The following is a 17793-nucleotide window of genomic DNA, read 5'->3' as shown; positions in this document are numbered from 1 at the left end:
ATAAGTTCTAGAGAAGGGGCCAACCTATGCAGGTAGAGGGAGTTTCTTTACCAGTCAGTTCCTTATACTAATGAAATTACAGGTGAAGCCTTTATTCAGTTCCTATAATTAATAAATCATTCAGTAAATATGTATTAGCACCTACAACATGAGAGTCAATATGGTATCATGACTACAGAGCTAGCCTCAGAGTCAAGAAAACATGGGTTCAAATTCTGCCTTTGTTATATTCTCCTTATGTGACCCTGAGATAGTCATATTAACTCTCCCCAAGCAACTCTTTTTCTTTTTTTCTTTTTAGAGGCAGATGGGAATAAATGACTTGCCTTGGGACACATGACTACTAAGTGTCCAAGGCCTGATTTGAATTCAGCTCCTTATGCCTTCATGGCTGGTGCTCTATCCACTGTGCCACTTAGCTGCTCCTCCCCAAGCAACTCTTTAAGGCTATAAGTAGAAGAGAAACGCTGCTCTGCATCAACAGAAAAAAAAAAAAAACTTCATGGAAAACCCCCTACACCAATGAAGTCAATCATTAATCAATGAATTACATATGTACTATCTTTTAGGCACCACGCTAAGTGCTGTAAATCAGAGGCCCAGTCCAATGTGCCTGGCACTATGGTGGGACCCTGTTTGTATTATTTACAAAGAAGAGTTAATAGTAAATAGACTGAGCCAAGCAAAATAGTTAGAAAAATAACTTCATAGTTAATTCAGATGAGTAGGTCTCTGGTTAGATGAGTCTACTAATTTTGTGGAGAATAAAATGAGAAAATATTTGTAAAGTACCTTTTAAACCCCTAAGCACTATATAAATATTATTAGTATTAGTAGGAGTTGTTATTGTTGTTGTTGTAATTTTTGTTTTTCTCTTGATTTCTTTCCATATGTGGAGGGTGGTTCAATTTTTTTTTTTTTGGTGAGGCAATTGGGGTTAAGTGACTTGCCCAGGGTCACACAGCTAGTAAGTGTTAAGTGTCTGAGGCTGGATTTGAACTGAGGTCCTCCTGAATCCAGGGCCAGTGCTCTATCCACTGTGCCACCTAGCTGCCCCTGAGGGTGGTTCAATTTTAAGCCAAACCAATGGGTAAAAGTCCACATTTAGGATGGCTAGAGCCAAAGATGGGCTATTCTTGTATAGCTCCAGGATCTAAAGGTCTAGCTTAGCCCCATATATCTTCAAGGAAAAAAGAGTTCCTAGGATACCAAGAAGTTCTTAGTTTAGAAGTGGCTGGTTTAGTTTAGGAGTCTGGAGTCACACCATGCAGGTCTGGGTTCTCAGTTAAATCACTGAGGGCCAGTCTACCATGAGTCAGTTCCGTGGGTAATTCCTACAATGGAACTCTCTTCCCAAAGGCTGTTGAAATAGGAAGAAGCTACAATCAGACCTGCCCTGTCTAGGGATTTGGGGTAGATTCTCCCTTAGCCTATATTTTCAATGTGAAGGAGAATTGGAAGGGCTGGACTGGAACACAACTAGTCTCAGGAGGGTGAGAAGGCATTATCTCTCTTTTTTTTGCTTTTGTTTCTGTGTGGAATAGGGGGAGTCCTTCTGGGACTCAGGAGAGATCAGATTGGAGTGATACCCCACTGCTGTAAGCAACATGGCCGATGTGAATACGGCTACATTTATATAATGTATCTTATCCTCCAGGTGGAGCCACTGAACTCAGACATTAGTTTAGCCTTTAGATGTGAATCAGTGGTTGACTTGTTCAATCGCTAGTGTGATCTCGAACAGTCAGGTCATTCCCAGCATTTTCATACTAATGTCTTCAGATGAATTTTTCAGCTTCAAAGGGCTGGAATATGAGAAAGAGAAAGTCTTAGTTTAAAAGAAAAAGTGTCTTGTCCCTATGGTCCCATATGCTGGATCCTTAGACTGTAATAGATGATACATGTCCCAAATGTTTTTCTTGGCTTATGGATAAATATGACCTTGGTGTCATAGGTGCATTATGCTATACTTTGAACATAATGATAAAATTCATAATATGTGACTAAAATGTAAATATTTTCTTTAGTCAAAATGCCTGATGTCTCTGTAACATCATATGATGTCAATTCCAGAACTCTGGGTGTTCACCATAAATTTATGAGGCCAGAAAGCAGGCAGAAATATATTTCTTGTATATAAGAACATTAAGTGAGGAATAGCCAATATTGTATAATATGAATCAGAGGAATGCTGAAAGGGGGCAGCTAGATGGCGCAGTGGATAGAGCACCGGCCCTGGAGTCAGGAGTACCTGAGTTCAAATCCGGCCTCAGACACTTAACACTTACTAGCTGTGTGACCCCAGGCAAGTCACTTAACCCCAATTGCCTCACTAAAAAGCAAAACAAAACAAAACAAAAAAACCCAGAGGAATGCTGAAAGATATTTCTGCCCTTCTCCCCACCCTCACCCAATTATTTTCCCCAGCAGACCTGAGGACCAGAAATTCCTAATAGTAATTTTCTTTTAGGACAGCTAGTTGGAGCAGTGGATAGAGCATAGGGCCTGGATTCAAGAAGATTCATTTTCCTGAATTCAAATCCAGCCTCAGACACTTACTATCTGTGTGACTCTGGACAAGTCACTTAACACTGTTTGCTTCAGTTTCCTCATTTGTAAAATGAGCTGGAAATGGCAAACCACTGCAGTATTTCTGCCAAGAAAATCCCAAATGGGGTCATAAGGAGTCAGACATGACTAAAAATAACTAAACAAGTTTTCTTTCACTTCGAAGCTTTGATAGCATTTTTAAATGCAATGCAATGATGTTATGCTGGGAATGATAATGCATTAAGCCACTGTCACCTAAGATCATATTAATACTAAGCTGTTTATCAAATTAGTTATATGGTCACCAGAAAATCTCTGAGGAACTATGACAGAGGATAGGTTAGATTTGATGGAGGGAGAAAAGATCTCAAGTATATGGATCACTACTTAAGAAAAGCATATCTAGGTGAGATCTTGGGTAGCCAGGACACAGCATATATACCAGACATCTGGGTGAGTTTATTAAAAAGGGGAAAAGGAGGTCCAAGAAAAACAAACTAAGTCAAATTCATGATTTTGCCTACAGTTGAAAGCTATACTGAAAATGCTTACAAAATGAGCTTCATGTGTCCATAATCCCATTCTCATTTCAGACTCTGTCCTACAATAAGTATAACCTAAGAACAGAAACAAGTGAGAAACAAGCAAAGGAAATTCTAATCCGACGCCAGCATACCTTCAGGGAAAGTCTGAAGAAAGGCAATAGCCTGCCATGGGGAAAACAGGTACAAGCTGTCATTTACTGACTTGGAGTAGAAAAATTAATTCATATATTCATTCACTTATCTGTCAATATTTATTGAGCATCTATATATTTACCTATTTCTATAAATTTTAAAACAAGCCCCATGAAATTCATTTTTACCTTCATTTAATCATGAATTTTAATTTGTTTGAAACTTCTAAAAAAATTGGGTGATGGATGCCATGGCAGCCTCCTCTTCCTTCCTCCAGGCTGCAGGAGCATATTGATCCAGGTAAAAAGTTGCATTTGCCAAAGAAATTCTAAGCGTAATGTGATCTTTCCACTAAATGTTAGAACTGATGTACCAATAACCAACACATTCCAAGTCAGGATTCTTCTGGGAGTTCTACTGTTGCCTAGGATTGATTGAATTTTCTAGAAGACCCTATTGAAGTCCTATCAACCTACTGGGCTAGGTTGGTTCTAGTGACCCCTTAGAATATGCACAAGTAGGGGCAGCTAGGTGGCACAGTGGATAAAGCACCGGCCCTGGATTCAGGAGGACCTGAGTTCAAATCTGGCCTCAGACACTTGACTACCTGTATGACCCTGGGCAAGTCACTTAACCCTCATTGCCCTGCAAAAAAAAAAAAAAAAAGAATACGCACAAGTAAATTTTTCTACTTGAGAGCTATGTAGATTATTATATGGTTTTTTATTTACTACATTTAATAGCCATTACAATTACTAATAACTTAAGCTTTTAACATGAAACTAGGTGAGAGTCATCTATAAGGCAGAAGATTAGGCCCATTACTACCTGTGCATTAGCTAATTAGGAAAAAACGTGTTTTGCTATGACTCTCATGCCTTGGAATTAGGAGGGCTGCCTCTAAGGACTAGATACAACATGAAGGCATGAATCTGAAAGGCTTAGATTCACCACAAGTTATAGTGGATTAGAATTAGTTTTATACATGGGCTGCTGTACCTTCTTTATCACTTCTCACAGCAAATCTGAATTCTTCATTCAAAATTACACCCAAGCTAATTTCTTTAGTGTCTTTCCCAGAGAAGGTCAAGGCCTGATCTGGGGTACATCCTAGTCTTGTGCCATAGAATGTAATTATGGTCTGGTGTAGACCCTATTCTACTACCATATATCTAGAGCTTTTGAGTTTGGTCCCAGGGCTCTTGGCATTTAAGGAAAAGGTCTTTTAACATTTATCATAAGCTAGAGTGGCCAGGTAAACTAGGGATGTGTACCATTAAAGACTCAAGCATTTCATCTTTCTTAAACAAAGCACAACTTTAATCAATCATTTCCACGATTCCAAGTATTCAATGGCTCCCCACTTCTTGTTCATTTCAATACAGACTCCTGTTTCTGGCACTTAAAGCTCTGATATGTCTCCAAATACTTTTTCCTGTCCTATCTTCCACTGTTGCCCTACATATATATGAAACTACATCCAGACTCAACTATTTGATGTTCTTTAGGCATGCCTTCCCTTTTTTTCTGCTTCCCGCTTTTGCCATTCTGCTCCTTTCATCTGGAAAATATCAAAATCCCATCCATCTTTCAAGGTCCATCTAAATTTTTTCTTTTTTTCATGAGGCTTTCTTTTATCCCCCAATACGATGCAATCCCTCTTTCTTCTGAGCACCCGTGAGATCATAGATTGATATCTGGAAGGATCCAACCTCCTCATTTTAAAGATGGAAGATTTGGGGCCTGAGAGGTTAGTCACTTGTCCAATGACACAAAGGTAGCAAATAGGAGGGGGTAGGGTTTGAACCCAGGTTCTTTATTCTAAATCTTGGGCTCTGAGCCTGGAATCAGGAAGACTTGAGTTCAAATATTGCGCCAGAAACAAACGAGGCATGTGACCCTCGGCAAGTCACGTAACCTCAGTATATTCAATAGTAATATGGGGATAACAATAGCATCTACCTCTCAGAATTGTTGTGAAGATTGAATGAGATAATATTTGTTAAGTGCTTAGCACAGTGCCTAACATATAATAAATGCTTATTTCTTATATTCATACTTGAATCTCCTTCAGCACCTACCATGGTGTCTTGTATAAAATAGGTGCTCAATAAATATATAAATTGAACTACTTAAAATGACTAAAAATCAGTGGATTAAATTAGAGCCATCATAGTGTATATGTGTGTGTGTGTGTTGCCTAATTTCATTTCCTTTCTGCAGCCCCATCTCTACTAACTAACCTACTCTTTAATTTTTTTCTTGTTGCATGTAGAGTGGCATCAAAAATATCCGCTACCTCTCCTTCCCTTATAGCAACTCTCATTCCGCAAACAGAGAAACAGGGACTGGTGTTTTTACAGGTAATTTATCTGCTTTGCTCTTCTTCCTTCAAAGAATGAAAAAGGGCATCTTATGGGTCCTCTGGAATTTTGCCCATTTCTAAATTACTGAAATTTTAAAAAGTTGTTTCACTTTTATGAAAATAATACATAGGTTTCTGACCACAATATTTTAGCAATTTTTTTCTCTTTTTATTTTTTTATCTCTTAAAGTCTACAAATTCCAATAGACACTCTTCTAACAAACAACAATAACAATAAGAATACCCAACCCAAAGTTGATAGAAAAGTAATTTTTCAAATTATTTTTTCAAATTCAAATTGTTTTGGAGTCTTATATGTTCTTTGTGACTTGGTTTGTCTTCTATTTGTTTATTTTTTTAATTTTAAGGTTTTAAAGAATATAGGAAACTGAATTTTAAAGCATTTCAAGCATAGTTTATTATCAAATCTTTGGGAAGTGTATGCTTGTTTCTATCTGGTAAAACACCATTCAAATATGAATAGATCAAGTGATCCAAACTCCTCAGCAGAATTTCTTAATTAGAAATTGTTTCCTCAGGTTCCACCTTCAGGATATGTGAATGTACCATTTATATTGATGCTCAAGTGGACCTATGATGTCACTGACTTGAATACTCTCTCAGATGACACAGACTATATCTTATCTATGATGATCTCTGGTCCATGTCCTCCCATATGTTCAACACAAGGAGTCCACTCATCATAGTGGAAGCCTTCCATTCCTTTCCTCTGCCATTTGAAAGATACCAAGAACACTCAGCTCTCTTCCTTGTTCTTCCCCAGCACTTAGTCCTGATGACATCTTTTAGACTTGTTCTTCTTCTAAGTTATTCCCTTGTCACAAGTGGCAACTTGCTTTCACCCACCATACACCTCTCCATAAACTCACTGTACAATACTCATTCTCATTTCATTGGAAATTATTGTGTTCCATGTCTTGGAAACATATACCACCAGTAGAAGATTGATTTTGAAAAGATCCTATTAAAAGATATTTAAATGATACTTCAAATTATACCTGAATTGGCAAATAGAGAAATAAGTTATATAAATTTCTGTCTAGGTATTTGAAAAGTACCTGGGTTATGTCACCAACTTCATTTCATAATGATGTGCACTATTTTCACTTACTACCTGAAAACTGGATGCTGAAAATATGTGGATGATATTTTTTAATAGAAAGATTTATGTTAACCCTCTCAAGAACTTCTTGGTTACCATATCCAATTTTACTTGCAAACAAGCTGACTATTACATCAGCACAAGAACAACAAGGTTTGCAAAGCACCTTACACATATTATCTCATTTTATCCTTATAAAACCCTGCCAGGTAGCTGTTATCATCAACTGTGAGGAGAAAAGAGGTTAAGTGTCTTTCCTGGGGTCACACAGCTTGTGAGTCTTTGAGGCTAGATTTAAACTCAGGTCTCCCTGCCTCAAGGTTTGTTGTTTGATCCACTGCACCTTCAGAATCTACCTTTATAAGTTAAGGATGGTAAAATTCATAGAATTGAGCTTAAATTATTTATAGCTACATGGCATAGTAGATAGAGTGTTGGAATGGATAGACTCATCTTGCTGAATTCAAATCCGGCCTCAGATACTTACTAGCTGTGTGATCCTGTGTAAATCACTTAATCCTATTTGCCTCTATTTCCTCATTTATAAAATGAGTCAGAGAAGGAAATGGCAAAATACTTCAGTACCTTTGCCTAGAAAACCCCAAGTGGGATCTCGAATAGTTGAACATGACTGAAAAACAACTGAAATCTGTAAAAGACAAATGTTATCATACTAAAACTATCATACTAATACTTTTTTCTTCACTGTCACATTTAATTTTCTGGGTTTCAGTGATGCTTTTCTACGAGCAATAAATTGTTTCCTAACATTATGACATCACTAGTGTTTGTATTGTTTTTAGAAACAAAGTACTTTGTATGCATTAATCTGGTAATGAAAATAATCACTCATTTACTAATCCAGGAAAATAAGAATATATGTAGGAGAAATGTACCAACAAAGGAGAGAGTGGGCTGGTAGAAAATGGGCTGGGAATTTTGGGATATTTATTTAAAATATTGCAAATGTGTTAGATTTTATCCTTTGGGAAATGGAAATAAAGATACTGAAGAGAAAGTTGTTGGAGATGAAGACCACAAGTAACTTGCCTAATGTAAGTGTCAGAACCAGGAATGGAGTCCAATATTCCACTTAGTATTCCATCAGGGTGTGTTGACCTTCCAAGATGAATACCTTGCTCTTTGCTCCTTACTCCTTTCAAATTTTGTTTGTTTTTGTCCTTTAGATGATGACAGCAGTGATTCAGTCTTCCCTTCTGTTACATTTAAACCACATACTCGAACAGGGTCACTTCAAGAAAGAAGACAGCATCCAGAGATGATTCCAATGGAAAGGTTGCGTAGAGGGGGGAGATCTTTAAATTTGGGTGGTCAAAGAAGTACTGCCCGAGGAAACCAAATAAGCAGAGTAAGGCCACCTTTGATACCAAAGCCACGGTTTCATGCAGTGGATGAAGAGTATGAGTCAGGAGAAGAAGAAGAGGAAGGGGCAAGGGTAGTGGGGCCTAGATGGACAGCAGAACCCAGAAATGGAAAAGAATACCATAAATCCCATAGTCCTCTGCTCCCAAGAAAATAACATTATTCTCCATAATACTTTGCCTTCATCTCCAGCAAGTTATTCTTCTGCATTTTACTTGGAACTTTGAAAGAGAAGTTTTCAGAGTTTTGAGGAGGACAATTATGTTGGGTTTGCTTTCCCAAGCTAAGGAAAAGATTAGATAGGTATCTATGAAGGCAGAAGAAAAACCATCTGCAGAAAAATCCACAGAGTCATGTTTTGGAACTCTTTTAACTAAGCAAGTTAAACCACATTTTTGGCTGACACAGTTTGTGGGAGAACTACTAATGAATGATGAAAGATAATTGTTCTGAAGGCAATTAACTACTAAGAATTGTCATGAAGTGGTATAGCATGAGACTCCAATCCATGCTAGATAATTCAGGTACAAGGATAATCAGTGATGTGTGCTGTACCATATGAATGTGGAGCTTTTAACTGTGTGCTCTGGTGTATTTTCCACTTGAACGTTCATTATACAGTCTGCTATTTCTGGGATAGATAAATCCATAGAATCAAAAATCAAAAGAGCTGTAATTAATTTGTAGCATTTACTTAATACTAATAACAGGTAATAAATACATAGACCATAGGATTAGTCTCTGTGAAGCGAATTTGTAATATACAGTGTGACCAAAACTTTATGTTACAAACCTCAAAAAGAAACAGAAGTTTCCATATCATTATCATTCCAGCTGAATGTCTGAATATCAAAGCAAGAATACTGACTAAGTGTTGTCTTTGTGGGGTATACTCAGCTAGGCATTGGGAAGACATAAGATCATCTAGTCCATCAATTGTATTTTACAGATGAGGAATTTGAGGCCTGGAGAAGTGAAGATATTTGTCTAAGATCAAATGACTAGTTAGTCACAGAACCAAAACTAAAGTGTAGATGTCCTAAACTCCTGTCCAGTGCTCTTAAAAGCAGTCTCTGTCCCCAAGGAACTGATAATTTGATATAGGACATCGATGTCAGTCATCATTTAATCAGTGGATAATGAAATATGATTTTGTTGCCCCACTATTAATTTTTATTTAGCCTTACATAAAGCATCCAACTCAGGGCAATGTGGTACAGCTCATCATTAAAAATATTTTCAAAAGCCATTAGTCATGTCTCTAATACTGGTTCTGAAAAGTAATGCTTTATTGAAAAATCTCTATAAAACTTTACTTGATTTTTATAAATACTAAATAATAATAATCTCTTTGTATGTTTTGAGTGGCACATTGAGTCCAGAGTTCTCAAGCTCTTTCTTACAAAGTTGAACTTTGGGGGAGCTAGGTGGCACAGGGGATAAAGCACCGGCCCTGGATTCAGGAGGACCTGAGTTCAAATCTGGCCTCAGACACTTGACACTTACTACCTGTGTGACCCTGGGCAAGTCACCTAACCCTCATTACCCTGCAAAAAAATGAAAAAAAAGAAGTTTGAACTTTATAGTACCATAACAGGAAAGTAGTAAAATGTTATCAGATTATAGCCTAATGTAGAGAGAAGGTATCAAAAATTAGCTGTCCAATATCACATAGAAACTTGGTGGGACAAATTAATGAGAGCATGAATTGTCTCACTTATTTATAAATTTCTTTTACTCTACCAAAATAACACAGAAAGCCAATCTTCAAATGTGTATATGTATTAATTGGCACAAAATAGTAGACAGGGATTAACTCAGAGGGAATCAATATGGTTAGCATTTATATAGTACTTCAAGTTCTCAAAGAATTTTATGAATATGATCTCATGTGATCGTCACAACAACCCTGAAAGGTAGGTGCTATTATCTTCCTCACTTTCCAAGTGAGGAAACTCAGGCAGGTAGGGGTCAAGTGACTTGCTGAGGTTCACACAGCTAAAAAATATCTGAGGTTGGATTTGAATGCATGTCTTTCTCACCCCTGGTTCAGTGATACAGCCATTGTGGTAAACTTTTACTCTTAAATATTAGTATAGTTTTTTAGGTAGTTTCAAGAAACAACTGGAAATTTTATCTCAGCAAGGTAGGGTATACAACGGAACTGAGATCCTTATCATTTTTAGACATTTGCTGTAGTGGCATTTGGCCATCTAGAAAAGCAATGTCAGCCCTGACAAGTCTAAGAAATCTGATGAATAAGGGATAAAGGTACCTCTTAACAGAGCAGTTTTTACCATTAGCTGCTGATTGAAGGAAGCACAAGAAATAAAGGGGGGCCCTTTAGAGACACTGATTGCTGCAGTTGACTTGAGGAGTTCACAGAGGAAAAAAATGGCACCCATTCAAATCAAAATTAAAAAATGATAAAAGCCTCTTTGTTTAATCATCCAATATTGTCTCAGCCTACAGTGCAATCACCATTTCATGCTTTCCTTGTTGGCAGTGCAGGCTGGGGATTGGTCCAGTGTGTAATGGGCACTCCTGTAATTTCCCTCAGTATCAGTTTTACAGAATGTGCTTTTCCAACAGGCATCAAGAGCCCATCCCTCAATTCTGAATCTGCAGTGTCAACAGCATGGTTTCCCTCTTGGCTAGATAATATGGGATGTACTCTTTTTCTCTTCCTTTCCTCAGGGAAGTAAACAAAAGACCAGAAGTATTCTTATGCCACTCTAGTTTGTCTTTGCCAGTGACACCAAGAGGCCTATTGTGGGAGAGTGGGTTGACTTTTTGCTGTCAAATTCAAAGGGCTAGCAAGAGCCATAATTTCACTTAGTAGCTTTACCATGTGTGAATTTATCTAAAGTTCTTCCTTCCTTCCTTCCTTCCTTCCTTCCTTCCTTCCTTCCTTCCTTCCTTCCTTCCTTCCTTCCTTCCTTCCTTCCTCTCTCTCTTTCTCTTTCTTTCAGAATTCCATCACTTTTCTATTTTATCTGGAAAAAATGAATAGGAATATATAGTGGACTGTGGCTTAATTGATATAGGAAATTACAGAACTCCCTCTGTTAATGAAGGTTGTGACCTTGCAATTTAGAGTCTTAAAGAATTGCCCAGTAACTTTAGAGTAACTTGCCCAGGGTCACGCAATCAGTATGTGTCAGAGCCAGGAGTTTATCCCAGATCTTCCAAGCTCCTACTATAACTTTGCAGTATGCCATATTGCCACACCTTAGGCACCTTGAAGGAATAAAGTTAGGAATTAGATTTATTGTCCTTTCTTCAGGATTTTCTTTCTCAGAGAGTAGGAAGGAAACTTTATTTATACTAGACTTCTGGGAAGGGCTAAGGGTCATGTCTGATAGGGTTAAAAAAAATTGGCTTCACTGATATAATTCATACCCACCCAAAAGAGTTTTCCACCCATCTTGGGTAGTGTCAGGATTTCATAAGAATAGGAGAGTTTACCCTCCTTCCCATACCCGACTTTCCTTTAACTGGGACAAAATATTTCCCAATATGATTATAGAAATATGGCTTAAAATGCAAAACAAAACAAAAAACCCCCCAAACTTATCAGTATATAAAATCTAAATTGACATTTAAGGTATAAGTCATCGGTATTAGATTTTTTAATGAGTATATGATAATAGGAAGAAGGGTGAGAATGAAACAAAGGGAACCTGTAGATGGGGGTGGTGCTTTGAAATTTAATAGCTAAAAAATACCAAGTATGTTCCTAAGTTAGAAGTAGGCAATGAGGAAGAATACAAGATTCTGTAAAAATATTAGGAATGCTAATGCCCACTCTCCCCACCCCCAAAGTAGATCTAATGAATGTTCACTTCATATGTAAAATTATGAGGATGGGCTAAATGACCTCCATCTCTGTTAGGACTATCTCTATAAGCCAAGTACCTGGGAATGGTGATGGGGTGGGTGGGGGAGTGGTGCAGGGGGAATGGCCACCGAAAAATGAGAGTAGGAACACTGAAGACAAACATCCCTTTTTCTCCAATCTGGCCATCTTCAAGATTTGGGTAATTGAATGAATACAGATTTGAGTTAATATTTCTGATCTGAAGTACAATCTCATAAGGACAGCTAGGTAGTGTAGTGGATAGAGCACTGGCCCTGAAGTTAGGAGGACCTGAGTTCAAATCTCACCTCAGGTACCTAGTAGCTGCGTGACTCTGGGCAAGTCATTTAAGCTTAGTTGCCTTAAACAGTCACCCCAATATATATCTTGCTACTGGACCCAGATGGCTCTGGAGGAGAGAGTTAGGTTGGTGACCTTGCACAGCCCTCCCTCACTTAAATCCAATTCACTGCAAGTCATGACATCACTCAATGTCATGGTCTTCTTTGAGAATGAAGGACAACAACAACAACAATCTCAATCTCATGTCAGAGATTTAAGCATTGCTAACCCAACCTCTGAGCCAATTGACATAATGAACAACTTGAATTATGGTTTACTACTGTGGCATTTTTGTGTAACGGACCTTGGCCTTCCATTTGACAGGATGTAGTTGACCTGATGGGATTCTGACAGGACCTGGAATGGGAGAAAATCATAACAATTGGTCTAGAGGGGGAAATCCATATTTGGGGCAAGGGGAAATTCAGAGGGCTTTAAACCCAATGCTCCAGATAATTCTTTTGTCAGTCAATGAGCATTTATTATGAATTATGTGCCAGATACTGTGCTAATCCCTAAAGACTCAAAGAAAGGTCAAGACAAAATAAAACAATCTCTGCTTTCATACTCAAATGGGGAAAACAACATGCAAATTACTGTTTGTACAAGCAGTGGAGGGTAGAAAAGGTCTTCTGCAGAAGGTGGGATATGAGATGGGTCTTAAAAGAATCCAAAGAATCCAGGAGGCAGCTATAAGGAAGGAGAGCATTAGAGACATGACAGACATGAAAAGATGTGATTCAGGAGATGGAATGCCTCTATAAGAAAGAATAAGAAGCTCAATGTCCTTGAACCATGTAAATGGAAATAAGCAAAGTTTCAGAAGAGTAGAAAGGTCTTAGGAAAGGGCCAGATTATGAAGGGCTTTAAAAGTCAAGCAGAGGATTTGATTCTGAAGGTAATCAGGAGTCAGTGGAGTTTATTAAGTAAAGTGACATAATCTACAATTTTTTTTAAATCACCTTGGGCAACTAAGTAGAGGATGGATTGAAGTAAAGTGAGACTTGCATCAGGGAGGCCAACTAAAAGGATATTGCAATAGTCCAAGCATGAAGTGGAATGAGAGATTGGGCCAGGATAGGAACAAAGTGAGCAGAGAGAAGGGGATGTATACAAGAAATGTTGTGAAGGTGGAAATGGCAAGATATGAAAAAAGATAGGCATATATGAAGTAAGTTCAAGAGATGACAGTAAAGTTGTGAGTCTGGGTGACTCAAAATGATGGTACCTAGACAATAATAAAGGAGTTCAGAAGAGGGGAGCCTTGGTATAGAGTCAGGAGAGAAAAATCATATTTTTTTTGGACATATTGGATTTGAAATGGTCATGAGACAGCTAACCCAAGATATCTAAAAGGAGGTTGGTGATACAAGACCAGAACTTGGGAGAGAGCTTAAGGATGGGTAGCTGACTGTCATCTACATAGAGACAGTTGAGCTCATGAGAAGTGATGAAATCGCCAAGCAAGAGAGCATACAGCAATAGAGCAATAGAGGACCCAGATCAGAGCTATGGGGTATAGCTTTGATTAGTGGGTATGACATGGATGAAGAACCAATAAATAAGACTATGAGAAGAACCAGAGAAGAGCAGTGTCATAAAAACATAGCGAGGAGAGAGTATTCAGAAGAAGGATATAATCAATAGTGGCAGATTACAAGAGGTGTCAAGAAGGATGAGTATTAAGAAAAAGCCATTAAATTTAGCAGTTAAGAGACTACTGATAACTTTGGAGAGAGCTGTTTCAGTTGAATGATGATACTTGAGGCCCGGTTGCAGGAGGCTTATTACAGAAAGGAAAAGAAGTGCAAGCAATGAGTATAAGTCATTTTCTCAAAGAGTTTAGTGAGAAAGAATGAAAAATTTATGACATTATCTAGCCAGGATGGTAGTATCAGAGGAGATGGTGGGTTCTTTTAAAGGATGAAGGAGACATTGGCATATATGTGAGCAGCAGGAAAGAAACCAATAGAGAGAAATTAAAGATGAAAGAGAATAAGGATAGTGGGAACAATCTGTGGTAGAAAACAAGATGGGATGGAATCACAGGTGCATGTACATGTTCACCTTTCAAGAAGAAGGTTCAACTCTTCATGTGTAACAAGGGTGAAGGAGGAAATAGTAGGGGTAACGTTTGAGTGATGTGAGATGAAGGGGGTGAGAGGGAGGTCTCAGTGAACAACCTAGATTTTTTTCAATGAAGTATGAGACAATGTCTTCAACTGAGAGAATGGGAGGGGGGCAGGTAGGTGGCACAGTGGATAAAGCACCAGCCCTGGATTCAGGAGGACCTGAGTTCAAATCCTGCCTCAGACACTTGACACTTACTAGCTATGTGACCCTGGGCAAGTCACTTAACCCTCATTGCCCTGCAAAAAAAAAAAAAACCCAAAAAACAAAAAAAACAAAAACAAAAAGAGAGACTGGAAGGAGGTGTGCCTTGGGAGGCTTGAGGAGAGACAAAAGGTGTTTGGAACAGCACTATGATAAGTGGGACAGTAAATCAGTTAGATGGGTATAACATCATCACCTTTCTGAAGGGAGAGCTAGGTGAGATTGTGCAGCATAAGTTTGTAATAGATCCAGTCAGCATCATTTCATAATTTCTCCATCTACATTCAGCAGCATGGAAATAGGAGAGAAAGCATCATATGGAGGAATAACTCAACACTGTGGTTTGAAAGGTATGATTGGTAATATAGGACAAGGGACCAAGGGATCTGAGGATAGAGGATAGTATATAGTCAAGCTGGTTTACCAAGGGATGGAGATACCTAAGAGGAAAAGTTTAAACAGTGACAAGGTGATATCCTGGGAAAGAACTGAGAAATGGAGGCATTAGAGGTAAAAGTGAGGACCTCCAAAGAAAGAACTGATATTTATGGAACAGACTGAAGCATGCTATTTTTCACTTCTTCCTTTTTTTCTTTTAATCAAGTTTGCTTGTATAAAATGACAAATATGGTAATACTCTGCATAATCATACATGTATAACCCATTTCTGATTATTTGCTGCCTCAGTGAGGGTAGAGGGAAGGGAAGGAAAGAGGGATAAAAATTGAAACGGAAAACTATAAATAAAAATGTTTATTATTTAAAAATGAATAGGGACAGGAGCTGAAAGGCAGAGAGCTTCCCCTGTGGAATAATAATTATGATTAGATAAAGGAATTTAACATGGAAGTAGAACATTTGTTGGTGTTGGTAAGATCAAAGATATAAACAACTGTGTAGCCGAAGTGGAGTAGAGGCTCCACAATGGGAAATGAGAGGCTCTCCACAATTGAGAAGAATGAGAACTAGGAAGTTAGGGTACTTGAGGGTATCAATATGTATGTTAAATTTTCCTGGTAAGAAGACAAGAGTTAGAGTGGAGAGAAAGGCTCTTAATTCTGCACTGAGGTTATTGAGAAGGAGAATGACCTGAGAGTAGAGAAACAACAACCACCAGGATTTAGACTGGATGATAAATTTGAATAACTTGAACCTCAAAGGAGTGATTGTTGATGGTAGAATGAGAATCTGGAAGTTGAAACAATGATCAAGGAATATGCCAACTTCCCACCATGACCAGTGAGTGAGTCAGGGAGATATGAAAATTCACCCACTACTAGAAAAGGTGCTCAGGGATTTAGTGTCATTAGGAGGAAGTCAATGAAAGCCAGAAGATGGATGGAGTGGGAAAAGTAAAGAATTAAATGAAATACTTTTTTAAAATTATGGAGTAGGCATCCAGAGAATCCAAGTGGAGGGGTAGGTAGATTTGGAGTGAGACTTTGAGGATTAGAGTTAAGGGAGATGGGAGTAAAGGAGATGACAATTGGAAGCATGAACATAATATACCAGCAGCCAGAGGTATCACTATATTATCTGGTATGATCACTAGTAGTATGCTAACCACTGAAGAATGAGTTCAGGCAGAATACCAATAGTTGGGGAGAAGTCTGATGAGGGAGGAAGGTAATCAAATGAACTCATCCTTGAGGTCCAAAGTCATGGCATATTGATGTTATATCCTAGGAAGCCTGACTTATAGCAAGCAGAAGGAGAAAGGATGGTCAGGAAGTATCAGTGGGACTTGGGTCTGGTATGAAGACTGACCTCTGAAGAAATTCAGAAGGCTCAGGAACACAGAAATCAAAGGCAAATGACCTGCATCTAAATCAACTTGGGCATCTGGAAAGGCCCTAGAGAAAAGAAGCTGGAGATAGGAGGCCTTGGTTCCTAGGCTGATGCAGGGCTCACAGTCTAATTTTCCCCTGGAAATTATTTCTTTAATATTAGAGAAGAATGCCTATGAGAACATGTAAGATTTTAAATATGGGTAAAATCTTTCTTTCTAAAAATGTTGCCTTCATACCTACTCAAAATTAGAAAAGGTAAAATATTTATTTCTTTTTTAAGAGACCATAAAATATTCTTCAAGGATTTTGTAATTTTACTTCATACACAAATAAAAGAGTTAAGCCCCCCCCCTCCCCCAACTCTACTCTGTCAATTGTCTTATTTCTAATTTCCTCTGAGAAAAGAAAACTTTCTCTGAGGCCATCAGTCACTGTTAATTGCTAGAGAAACTCAAAGATACTTGTATCAATGCCAGCCAATCTTGCAATTATAAAGTGTTTTGTTGTTTCATCTGTGCCTGGTAATTGATTCAATAAATTTTCGTCTTTCACACTGAGACCTTAATGATCTCTAGTTCTGTGGATGCTTCAGCAAGTGTGATGGAGGAGAAATCAAATTTTCCATTGCCTAGGCTTATATTCAGGATGCTAGGCACTTAGCAAAGCCATCAAAGCTCTGCTAAACAGGTGAAATGGGAGATGATGTGACAAGGTGAATAAAGAACTCCATTTGGGGTGGAATCTTGTTACAAATACTACCTATATAATGACAGGCAAATCACAAATTCTCAGAGCTTTGGTTTCCTTATCTTGTAATAGGACTAATAATAGCAGCATTGCCTACCTTGCAGGGGGATTGGGAAGAACATACCTTGTAGACTCTAAAACACAATGTAAATGGGAGTTAATTACAAAATAAGAGGACTATGATCTCTAGTGCTAGTACAAGGTGACACAAAATGCAAATAAAAATATGAAATCTTGATGTTTACTTTACATTCTCAGAAATCAGTCTTGAAGAATGAAGAACTTGACAATAAAGTGCTTTTACACTAACGTCCCTTTCTCTGATGCAGAAGGCTTAGTAGCAGGAAACAGAGGGACTCCAACCTGTCACAATGTAGTCATACTTCCTCATAGGACCTCTTTTTAAAAATGATTAAATGATCTCTCTTGGGAGCAGTAGAGATTTGGAAGTTCTGTTTTCACTAAATATGTGGGAGATACAGAAAGTGGATGAGAGCACAAGTAGTCCATTCATTGGAATTACTAAAATTATTTCTCTGATGACTCATGTAAGCAAGGAAGGCACTGTATGTTTTTTGAATTGGATTTTCTTTTGAATGGTAATTGCTCTGTGGGTCTTGCTC

At 38.1% G+C, this 17793-nt stretch overlaps 1 protein-coding gene across 1 annotated transcript in view; it reads left to right on the top strand.

Annotated features, from left to right (window-relative positions):
* Positions 1 to 15281, top strand: part of SLC9A4 (solute carrier family 9 member A4) — an 83615-nt gene extending 68334 nt beyond the window's left edge. Inside the window, exons 10-12 of the mRNA XM_043997013.1 lie at positions 3144 to 3275; positions 5503 to 5590; positions 7903 to 15281. Of these exons, the coding sequence (XP_043852948.1) occupies positions 3144 to 3275; positions 5503 to 5590; positions 7903 to 8255 (573 nt within the window). The 3' untranslated portion in view covers positions 8256 to 15281. The remainder of the gene's footprint in view (positions 1 to 3143; positions 3276 to 5502; positions 5591 to 7902) is intronic.
* The last annotated feature ends 2512 nt before the right edge of the window (positions 15282 to 17793 follow it).

Source organism: Dromiciops gliroides, chromosome 3 (genome assembly GCF_019393635.1).
Source record: "Dromiciops gliroides isolate mDroGli1 chromosome 3, mDroGli1.pri, whole genome shotgun sequence".
NCBI lineage: Eukaryota > Metazoa > Chordata > Mammalia > Microbiotheria > Microbiotheriidae > Dromiciops > Dromiciops gliroides.
The sequence above is the reverse complement of the archived record's forward strand: the minus strand, read 5'-3'. Positions and strand labels throughout refer to the sequence as shown.